We start from the raw sequence: 12141 nt of genomic DNA, 5'->3' as shown, positions 1-12141 counted from the left end.
GTTTCAACATTGTTAAGATGTCAATTCTCCCCCAAATTAATCTACAGATTCAGTACAATTACAACAATTAATCCATTAGGCTTTTCTGTAGAAACTGACAAGGTGATTCTAAAATTTATATGGAAATGCAAAAAACCTAGCGTATCTAAAGCAATCTTGGAAAAAGAAAAAAAAAAAAAAAACCAGCAAAGCTGAGGACTTACACTACCTGACTTCAAACCTTAACAACAAAGCTACAGTAATCAAGACAGTGTGATACTGGCATAGGGACAAACAGATCAATGAAACAGAATAAAGAGCCCACAAATTGATACACACTTACGTGGTATTTGATTTTCAACAAAGTGCCAAAGCAATCTAACAGGGAAAAGAAAAATCTTTGCAACAAATGACGCTAAAATAACTGGATATCCATAAGGAAAAAATAAATCTCAACTCCCACCTCATACTACACACACTTACTAATTCAAGATGGCTCACATAACTAAATGTAACAACTAAATCTATGAAATTTCTAAAAGAAAACAGAATATTTTCATGACTTGGGATAGGCAAAGGTTTCTTAGAGGCTACAGAATGCAATAACTATAAAAGAAAAAAAATGCCAAGTTAGATGAACTGGAAAGCCACAGACGGGGAGAAACTATTTGCAAAACATACATATGACAAAGAATTGGTACCTAAGTTACATAAAGAACTCCTACAACTCAATGGTCAAAAAATGTGAACAAACACTTCACAAAGGAAAATACAAAAGCGGCCAAAAAGCACAAAGAAAAATGTTCAACATCATTAATCATCAGGGAAATGCAAATTAAAATGACAATGAAATACCACTAATCATTCACAAGAACAGCTAAAGTTAAAAGACTGGTAACACAAATGTTAAAAATACAAAGCAACTAGAACTCTCAAACACTGTTGGTAACCTTCTGGAAAAAAGTCTAGCAGTTTCTTACAAAACTGAACATACACCTATGTGTTTATGATCCAGCCATTCCACTCTTAAATATCTACTAAAGAAATGAAAACAAATGTTCCCAAAGAGACCTGTACACAAATGTTCACAGAAACTTATTCAAAACATCAAAAAACTGAAAAAAAGCCCAGATTTTTATCAACATTAAGAATATATAAACAAACTATGGCATAGTCAGAAAACAGAATGGTACTCTGCAATATGAAGGAACGAGCTATGGACACAATAGAAACATAGATGAACCTTGAAAACATTAGGCTGAGTGCAAGATGCCTTATTCAGATGAATCCATTCACATGTTGCACTTGTATGGAACAGATAAGACTAATCTATGGTAGAAACAAAAATCACAACAGTGGTGGCCTGGGGTTAAAGGAGCATCTCCAAGAAAGAACTTTCTGGAATGATGGTTAATATTCTATGTCTTGATAGGGGTTTTAAGTTATACAGGTGTTAAGTATTTGTCAAAACTCATCAAAATGTACCCTTAAGATGGTGTAGTTCATTGTATGCAAATTTTACCTTCCCTTAAAATACACGTATATACAGATACATAGAACTGTGGTTTGTTATACAAGCAGGAACACTCAGAAATAAAACATATTGACATCTGCAACATACTTTGAAGTACAGCAAAAAATTAAGATGGATTAATGAATGGAAAGAGGGATGGATAGATGGGTATGTGATAAAACAATAAATGACAACCTTAGAATCTATGTAGTATATATATGAATATTTACTGTACAGTTCTTTCAAGTTTTCTGCAATTCTGAGTATCTTCATAATCAAATACTGGAAGGGGAAAGTTTTTTGGCTTCATCAGGGGAAAAAATTTTTAATTATGAGTTACTATATGGATGGGAGAACACCAGATCAATAATATTAACTGGTACTACCACCATTAACTAAGTGATTACTATGTGTGAAGCACTATGCTGGGTACCCACATATGTTATATCTAACCCCCACAGCAACCCTGCAATAGTTTCATTGCCATTTTCCAGATGGGAGAACTGATACACAGAAAGACTAAGAACTTGTTCCAGCCTCATATAGCTACTAAATGGTAAAGGCAGGATTCCAAACCTAGGCCTGGCTCCGTAAGAGCTGCTTGTTCCATTACATCACACTGCTTTAACAGTGAACTCCAAGGATTTGGCCCAATTAATTTTTTTATACTACCTGTGAATTTTATGTTATTGACTAGTAGTAAAAATAAGTGGGTTAACCACACACCTACAGTCAATTAATTTCCAACAAAGGAGGCAAGAATATACAATGGAGAAAAGACAGCCTCTTCCACAAGTGGTGTTCGGAAAGCTGATCAGTCACACATAAATCAGTGAAGCTAGAACACTCCCTCACAGCATATACAAAAATAAAACTCAAAATGGCTTAAAGATTTAAACATAAGACAAGACGCTGTAAACCTCCTAGAAGAAAACATAGGCAAAACATTCTCTATGAAAGTATCCTAGCAATGTTCTCCTAGGGCAGTCTACTGAGGCAATAGAAATAAAAGCAAAAATAAACAAATGGGACCTAATTAAACTTATAAACTTTTGCACAGCAAAGGAAACTATAAACAAAAAGACAACCTATGGAATGGGAGAAAGTATTTGCAAACGACGTGACTGACAAGGGCTTAATTTCCAGAATATACAAATAGCTCATACAACTTAGCAACAAAAATATAAGCAATCCAATCAAAAAATGGGCAGAAGACTTTAACATTTCTCCAATAAAGACATAGAAGTGTCCGATAGGCACATGAAAAAATGCTCAATATTGCTAATTATCAGAGAAATGTAAATCAAAACTATAATGAGGTATACCTCACACCAGTCAGAATGGCCATAATTAAAAAGTCCATGAACAATAAATGTTGGAGAGAGCATGCAGAAAAGGGAACTCTCCTACAATGTTGGTGGGAATGTAGTTTGGTGCAGCCATTATGGAAAATAGTATGGAGATTCTTTAAAAAACTAAAAATAGACTTACCATATGATCCAGCAATCCTAGTCTTTGGACTGTATCTGGAGAAAACTCTAATTCAAAAAGATACATGCACCCCAATGTTCATAGCAGCATTATTTACAATAGCTAAGACATAGAAGCAATCTAAATGTCCATCGACAGATGACTAAAGAAGTTGTGGTACATATACACAATGGAATACTACTCAGCCATAAAAAATAAAAGAATGCTATTTGCAGCAACATGGATGGACCTGAAGAGTGAAGTAAGACAGAAAGAAAAAGAAGAATACCATTTGATATCACTTACATGTAGACTCAAAAAAAATGATACAAATGAACTTATTTACAAAAGTAACAGACTCACAGATATAGAAAAGAAACTTATGGTTAGTAGAAGGAAAAGGGGAGGGGCGGGGTAGAGGGATAAATTGGAAGTTCAGGATTTGCAGATACTAACTACTATATATAAACAACAAGGTCCACTGTATAGCACAGGGAACTATATTCAATATCTTATAATAGCCTATAAAGAAAAAGAATATGAAAAGGAATATATATATATATATAACTGAAACCCTATGCTGTACACCAGAAATTAACACAACATTGCAAACCAACTATCCTTCAATATAAATACACAAATAAATAAATAAAAAGAAAGAACTGGGTTAATAGCAAGGGCTTTGGAAATCAGTGACACTGTCACTCCACTTTAATGGAATCGGCTATAACATGGCCGCTACTGCTGTCTCCTTTCAATCATATTGTGAATGTGTTTAACAACACTAAACATGAATGCCAAAACCACAACACAATATTCTCAAACAAAATTCTTTACCTCATTTCTCGTTCTTCATGTTGAGCGATCAGGTTGCTATAAAAATTCTCCAGTGTCACTTTGGTCATTGTCACCCTTTCCTTTGTGTGATTACTCATGGACGAGTAAGGTGTTGAGCCTGTCATTGCCATGGCTGCTAGAAACGAAGAAAAAAAGAAGTATTAGTTTTGGAGCTAAACTCCATCAATTTATACGCTGTCTTACCCTACTGGTAGGAATATAAATTGGCCCAAGTTTTCTCAGGACAAACAGCTAACATAAAACAAAAGCCAGACAAACTTAATAGCTGGTGAAAATTAAGCATATATTAATGATTTTAGACCCATAAATACCATCCCTAATTATAAGGCCTAGAGAAATGATCACACGGAGTCTTAAGAGGACATGCACAAGGATGTGCATTACAGAGGATGTTCATTATGCCATTATCTGTGTTATGGGAAGTTGGAGGCAATTCATTAAGGAAATAAATTAATTAAATGCTGTGGATGCATACAAAGAAATACCACACAGCAGTCAGAAGCAAATCTACTTGTACCTAAAAGCGACATGAATATATCTTTAAAACATAGTGTTGTATTTTTTAAAAAGAGAACAAGATCACAATACAACATACATAAATTAAGAATATATAATACAGAATAATTCTTCACCATCTAGGAATCTACTTTGAAGAAATCAAAGACCCATAAGAACTGATTAAGTTATAATAAAACATGCAATTAAAATATGTTTGAATGTTTAATGTCAGGGAAAATATTTCCAATCTAAAAGAAAATAGGTTACAAAATAGTACATATACCATGATTTCAATTTTATTTATGTGTTTACTGTATGTGCACAGAATTATTAGAAATACATATTAAAATGTTATTAGTGGCCTAACTCTAGGCAGTGAGAATAGATCATCTTATTCTTGTTTGTGCTTTTCCATATTTTCTTCAAAGAGTATGTACCATTATTAACTTTTCTTAAAATTCCTTCAAAATTTTCTAATTTATTGGCATAAAATTATTTGTAATCACCATTAGCATCTTTCTTGGATTTTCTTACAGTGTACTTTATATACAATATTATATGTTACTGGTGTACAATATAGTGATTCACAATTTTTAAAGCTTATACTCCATTTATAGTTATTATAAAATATTGGCTATATTCCCTGTGTTGTACAAGTTATCAATAACTTGTAAATTTACGATTTCTATAGTTAAAAAAAAATCTGTGACTAAAATCTTCATCTGCGGATATGACTTACAGTGTTTGGTAAGTGTTTGCTGTCTATTTGAATTTACAAGTTAAAACAACGACCTATGATGGAACAATATTACCAAGAAAAAACCTGATCATAATTTGAGTGACTGAAAATGCCTTAAAAGCAAGAGACCCTAACTTCCCAGTTTCACATATTTGAAAAAGGATATCGACAAGGTTTAAATAGCTTATAGAACCTTTTCCCCCCTAAATTTAAATTGCATTTTCCCTAGTTTTTTTTGTTTTGTTTTTTCCTACCAACCTACATTGTCTCACCTGGCCAGGCTGTTCACCAACCTTGACTTGCTCCAGCATTGGCAATAATGCTCAATATTTTATCCTTATCATACCTTCCTCCCACAGGACCTGCCTCTATATCTGTCTTTTCATCTCAATATGAAACTGAGTAAAAATCAGGAGGGATCAAGGGCCATTTTCAAAGACAGTACATTTCATGAAAAGTTTTCTTAAGGCTCTCTCCTTAATACTTAGCAGCTTTTTAAAACTGTTTTGTAGATTAAACTAACGCTGTTAAGGAATATGCAAACACTATTCCTAAGAAAAAAGACTTAAGCAATTTTATAAAAAGATACTCTAGAAAATCACACAAAGAATAATACCTTGAGAGCAAAGAGATTCAAAATCAAGGCTCCATTTCAAACATTTTGATTCGTAATGTGCCAAAATGATCAGTAATCACAAAGTCAGAACATTGAACTCATCTCTACCTTACTATAAAATGTAATTTTTCATGGAGAAGTTTCTGCCAATAACCAAAGCAAACTCAAATGTTTTTAGGATATCAGTAGAATTTTTTTAAAACCTCAGTCTGGTTTATGAAGCTTGGGTGTGGTTCCTTATTTGTCAGCCTGTACCCCCTCCACCCACAATGAAAACCACATGCACTCTGGTGAAGAAATTTTAAAACCAGATTTAAAAACAAGTCTGAAGCAACAGAGCACTCTGTACTCCTCCCTTGTCTGAAAATTTCTGAAGAGTGCCTCTCCCTCTCTCTCTATATATATGTATATACAAAACAAATGAAACTATTTCCACATAAAAATATCAGTCTTTAAGCCTAAGACAAATAGTGCCTTCCATGTAATAGGCAGTTAATAAACGCCAGCGGAGCAAGTTAATGATTTTCAGTTGTTAACAAAGGTAAAGAACAAAATTACATTTACATTGATCAGTATATAAAGACTAGGGAACAAAAGCTTCGACCCATTTAATTTGCTGGCATGACTTCCTAAACTTTGTAAAAGATCAACAGGAGATTAAGTGCATTCAAAGATGCTCATATAGTACGCCAACAATTTTCTAGCAGAATGGTTTTCAACCTTCGTTAAGTCTCTAATGTAATGGCAAAGGCTGCACTGTCCTTCCGTTTGACCTTTCTTCAAAACCTCCTCTCTCTTCTCTTCCTCTGCTCATAAAAGAGTTAGCCTAATTCTAATAATCTTTCATCAAAAGTAACAATTACTATTACCCTATAGCAATTTATAGGTTTACTGGGTCAACTAAGTACTTTTCACTTTTGACAATTCAAGCCTTCCTACCCTAACCTACAGGCCATTTGGAGACCCTTGCCCTACCTGTTTCATTCTCCAACTCTGCAGAATTAGGAAATAATAGGTAAGAAATTCTTAAAAGTTTTAAAAAGTTAACAAAAGAATATGATCCTCATAAGTCTGGGGTAGGTACTGTAAACATTAAAAGGATATCAAATAAAAACTACTGTTTTATCCAATATAGATAGTTATGCATGGTTGACCGATTGACTTTACAATGGTACTGTTATCTCTATAAATACCCCTTTTCTCACCAACTTATTTCTTTGTGACTGACAATCCAGTATCTTTCACAGACAATTCAACATTGGGGCTAAGGTTATTTCTTAAGAGTCACGTATCTAATTTCTCCTACTGAACTGTAAGCCGCTGGAAAGCAAGCACCCTGTCTTATACTACTATTAGTATGCTTCCCCATACCAAGCACAATGCTATGCACTTAGTAAGTACTTTATAAAAGATTCACTAGGAAAACACTGGTTTCTTAAGTCCATTACTAGGACCAGAGAATATGTATGTATGGGGAAGGTGGGGCCAGGGTTAGGTAGGACATGAAATGGGTTTCTATACAGAATTGCACAGAGTTGTTCCCGTCCTTTTATGAGGAAGCCGGCATCTGTTTGGATGGAGAATGGAGCCTGTTATTGAGTTGGTGGTGGTTTTATGTTTAGGGAAATCACATTTACTGACTGGCTAATTCTAATTAAGAGCCAAAGTGAGCCGAAACGGAGAGGAAGCACAGGGTCTTCTTCCCTCCAATCTTCCTCTATACATTTCAAAAAAAAAATCTCTTTGTGTCTTTTAGTCAACCGGTAGATCTGGTCTCTCCACTTGCCGTTCTCCACACTTTTTCTAAGTCTTTCTGCAGACTTTGCTCTAAGTCCTTAACTTAAGACTTTCCTCCTCCACTCTCTTCTTAAGAGTCTTCACTAAATTTTCCTTCCCCCCCCCCACATTATCTGAAGCACGGGACCCTAAGATTAACCACAGGGAAGGGGGCAGACTCAAAGGTACCGCCGCCCAAGGGGTCTTTCGATATCTCTGCCGCACACAACAGTTCTCAGGTTCTTAGACTCCAGGAAAAGAAAAGGAGGTAGAAATTGGTAATAACCGTAGGGGACTGAGCGGTGGCAGCGAACAGACAAAGCTGGCAACAAGGAAAGAAGAGAGCCTGGCTCCCCGCCCCAACTGCACAAGAAGAAAAAGAAAGGACGGGGTGGGGAGCCTGGGATGGGAAAGCGTGTAGAGAACCGACAAGGAGTCTCTGGAAACCGGGAGGAGGGGGAACTGTGAGAAGGTTTTAGAGAGGGGCCGAAAGGACAGGGCTGGAAAGGGCGCCAGCGGGAAAGGGAGAACCCCAAAGAGAGTCAGGGGAAGAGGAGGAGATGAAAGAAAAAGCCTGGGATAGACTGAAGACAACGGCAGCAAGACACTCACCAGAGCCCAGTGGGAGGCAGGGCTGGGGGCGGCGGCCAGCCGCAGACGCCGGCCGGGCCAGCGGTCTCGATGTACGGACAGAAGCCCCAGCGGCAGCAGCCAGCCGACCAGAGGAGAGGAGGGGTCGCGCGAGGGGCTCTGAGGTAGCGGCCGAGTGGCGGTTGCGAGTGAGGACAACAGGAAGTGCCCCAACTGCCGGAAAAGAAGGCGAGCGGAGGGGCCCAGACAGCCGGCTCCCTTGCCGCGGAGAGGGGCTTGGCACAGCAGCCAGCGGCCCAGACTGCGCAAGCGCGACTTCCCGGCGACGCGGCGGGGAGTCCAGATCTGCGCGTGCGCGGGCCCGCCCCTCCCCGCCGCGTCCCAGCTGGTGAGGCTGAGTTGATGGCAGAAGTGTGAGGTGTGGGTCCTTCTCAGGGTGGGCGGGGCGGGGCTGGGGGAGTCTTTTTGACTTTTTATTTTAAAATAATTATAAACTCACAAAAACTTGCAAAATTAGTACAAAGAGATCTCCTATACCCATCACCCACATAGCTCCTTCAACATCTTACATAACTGTACTATATTATCAAACCAGGAAATTGACATTGGCGGGATACAATTAACTAGACCAATGCAATTAACTAGATTACAAACCTGATTCAGATTTAACCAGTTTGGCAAGGACTCATTTGTGCGTGTCTGTGCGCTTGTGCTAGCACTCCTCTGCAGTTCTATGAAATTGTACCACCTGTACCGTCATATCCATTGATTTTCGACCATCATCACAATAGATCTGCTGCAACCCTTGGCCCCACCTTCTATTCCTTGAAGTAAAGATTAACACGCCTTGTCTTGGGATCGGGCAAGTTCTACATAGGCTTAGACATCAGCTACCAAGAGGGCATCCCAGCATGCACAGAAAAACATGCTTTTCAAGGCTACCCAGCAGCTTAGTCTGTACCACCCTTTGGGATAAAAAGGTCCAAAGCCTTTGGGCACACGTTCCTTGAGAGTGAAGCGCAGTGCTCTTCATCAGAAAGTATCAGGCTTCTAGAAACAAAGACATGATCCCTGCCTGCCTTCAAAGAGGCCATGTAGGCAGAGAAAGAAGCATGTGCCCAAGTCATTCTTAGGGTGTTACTGACATTAGGGTGCCCACGCTCTTGCACAACTGTGTAAGATCATACGGCTTGATTTTATCCTTAAAGCTTGAGGTCCCAGATTTTATTTCCTTGTCTTGAAAACATAGGCCTTCCTTGACTGTTTCCATCTTTCTAGACTTAAAAGCCCAGTATCCTTTTGTCTAGCACACAAAAACCTCTTTACCTTTCCTACTCTTCTCCCAGAGGCCCTTCTCCCCCAGTGCCTTTTGTCAATGTCCTCCCCATCTTTAATGACTTAGTAGCAGTGCCAGATGTTTGCATAGCGCTTTTCAGTTTACAAACCACATTCAAGTACTTAATCTCAGTTGATCCTCACAACTCCTTTTTTCTTCTTCCAGTTTTACTGAGGTATAATTGACATACAGCACTGTATAAGTTAAGGTTTGCAGCATAATTAAAGAAATAGAAAAAAAGTTTTCCTTGTGATGAGAACTTATTTTTTTCTCTTAAAAACTTTCATATATAACATATACCAGTGTTAATTATATTTATCATGTTGTACATTATATCCCTAATACTTATTTTGTAACTGGAAGTTTGTACCTTTTGACCACTTTCATCCAATTCCCCCTTCCTGCCTGCCACTGTACCCACAAATCTGATCGCTTTTTCTGAGTTTGTTTTTGAAGTATAATTAACCTACAACACTATGTTACTTCCTATTATATAGCATAGTGATTCAATATTTCTATACATATCAAAATGACCACAATGAGCCTAATGATGAGTAAGTCACCGTACAAAGATATTATAGTTATTGACTATATTCTCCACACTGTATGTTTCCTACCTGTGACTATTTTGCAACTAAAAGTTTGTACCTCTTAATCTCCCTCACCTATTTCTTTCCTCCCCTCTGGCAACCACCTGTTCTCTTTATCTGTAACTCCTTCTGTTTTGTTATGTTTGTTCATTTATTTTAGATTCCACATATAAGTGAAATCATACAGTATTTGTCTTTCTCTGTCTGACTTATTTCATTTAGCATAATATCCTCTAGGTCCATCTATGTTGTCACAAATGGCAAGATTTTATTATTTTCATGGCTGAATAATATTCTATTATATATTTTTATATACTATATAACATTACATTAATATAATAAATATAAGATCTTACTTATCCATTCATCTATATCCTGTTGCAATTTTTGGGGGGTGGGGTAATTAGGGTTTATTTATTTTTATTTAGTTTTTAATGGAAGTACTGGGGACTGAACCTAGGACCTTATGCATGCTAAGCACACACTCTGCCACTGAGCTATACCCTCCCCACCATCCTGTTGCCTTTTTGATAATAGCCATTCTGATCCTTATAACTCTTCACAGGTCACATAGGGTAAGTTTTTAGTGTTAAAGAGAAAACCACAGGCCCAAGATACCAAATAGATTTAATACCTGATCTAATTGCAGTTTCGACCTTCCCTCAGGATGTGGAGAAAAGGGATCCCTCCTGCACTGTTGGTAGGAATGTAAATTGGTGCAGCAGTTATGGAAAACAGCATTAAGATTTCTCATAAAATTAAAAATAGAACTACAGTTTGATCCAGCTTCCACTCCTTGGTACTTATCTGAAGAAAACAAAAACAGTAATTAGAAAAGACATATATGCATTCCTATGTTCATTGCAGCATTAGTTACAATAGCCAAGATATGGAAGCAACCTAAGTGCCTATGAACAGATGATAGTTTCAGACCCACTAGCCTTTCCCCTCTCTTTAAATGTTGCTCTAAATTGTTCTTTGTCCCAAGGGAATCACCTACTTCTGCTCCATCAGGCTGACCTGTGATTGCTTCACCAGCTGAAGCTCAGCTTCTTGGCAAAGACCACAGTCCTCTAGATAACAGGCATCATACCGCACCCCACACCCTGCCCCCGGCAGTGTGTGCCCCACTCACTGGGGGCCATGACATCAATTATAGTCAGAAAAGTTGAAAGAACTCTACAGTGAATATTTATACATATACCATATAGATTCTACATTTGTCATTTGTTGTTTTATCACACATCCATCTATCCATACCTCTTTCCATCCAATTACCTCTGAATATCCCTTCCAACTGCAAGCAGGAGCTATGCTTGATGACTAGCTAGTCCAATGGTTCTCAGACTTTAACACATCAACCCTGGGATTAAATTAAAATGCAGATTATGACTCAGAAGGTCTGAGGCAGAGCTGAGATTCTGCATTTCAAACAAGCTCCCAGGTGATTCTAACACTGCTGGTCCATGGACTTTGATGTAATAAGGAATCTGAATACGTATCTAACTGAAAAATAAGAAAAGGAAAGTGCCCACAATCCAGGAGCCTTAGGTCCCCACCAAGGCAGAGACTGGGGTGAGGTAAGTGAGGCACCTAGGACACAGCACTCGAGTTCAAGTGCAACCCCTGCACTTGCATGATCCTGAGAGTGTTTCCTTACACTGTGAATCCTAACACATCACTGGCCCAACCTAGTCCCAGCCCTGGTCACTACCAAGTAACATTTTGGTAGTTATATAACAGATTTCTAGTCCTTCAAACTACTTTCTTTCTTTCTTTTAGTATTTTATGTTTTGTTTATTTTAGTGAATTCCAGTTAGCTACTAAATGGCTTCACCTGACTGAAAGTATCACTCTGGATAATAATGTTTATTTTTAAGTACGTTGAGATTCACAAATTTCAGTAGAATAAACTAACTGCCAAGTGGGCAGCAATTTTCCTTTTTCTTTATATCAGTTTCTGCTAAGGTTGGCTGATTCCTCTATTTTTATTTCTATTTTTCACTGAGGTATAGTTAATTGACATTATATTATTTTCAGGTGTACAGATTATTTTCTAATACACACATATGGGGTTATATTGTACATGATTATACTGTATGCAATTATATCTGCAATATTGCATATGTAGGATTGTACTTTTATTTTTTGTTCATGTTTAAGTCATGATATTTT

General features: G+C 37.5%; 1 protein-coding gene across 6 annotated transcripts in view; it reads right to left on the bottom strand.

Moving 5' to 3' along the window:
• The window catches only part of STK38 (serine/threonine kinase 38), a 68771-nt gene that overhangs the window by 29706 nt on the left and 26924 nt on the right, over positions 1 to 12141 (bottom strand). For 2 of the 6 annotated variants that reach the window (XM_072945110.1, XM_072945111.1), the window contains 2 exons: positions 10601 to 10773; positions 3800 to 3935 (listed from right to left, as the gene is read on the bottom strand). In XM_072945110.1, coding sequence (XP_072801211.1) covers positions 3800 to 3930 — 131 coding nt within the window. In that variant the 5' untranslated portion in view covers positions 3931 to 3935; positions 10601 to 10773. Of the gene's footprint in view, positions 1 to 3799; positions 3936 to 8061; positions 8333 to 10600; positions 10774 to 12141 lie in introns of those variants that run through there. The other 4 variants (XM_072945114.1, XM_072945112.1, XM_015237493.3 and 1 more) reach the window with 4 other exon arrangements.

The sequence above is a fragment of the Vicugna pacos genome, chromosome 20, assembly GCF_048564905.1.
Source record: "Vicugna pacos chromosome 20, VicPac4, whole genome shotgun sequence".
Taxonomy (NCBI): Eukaryota; Metazoa; Chordata; class Mammalia; order Artiodactyla; family Camelidae; genus Vicugna; species Vicugna pacos.
The sequence above is the reverse complement of the archived record's forward strand: the minus strand, read 5'-3'. Positions and strand labels throughout refer to the sequence as shown.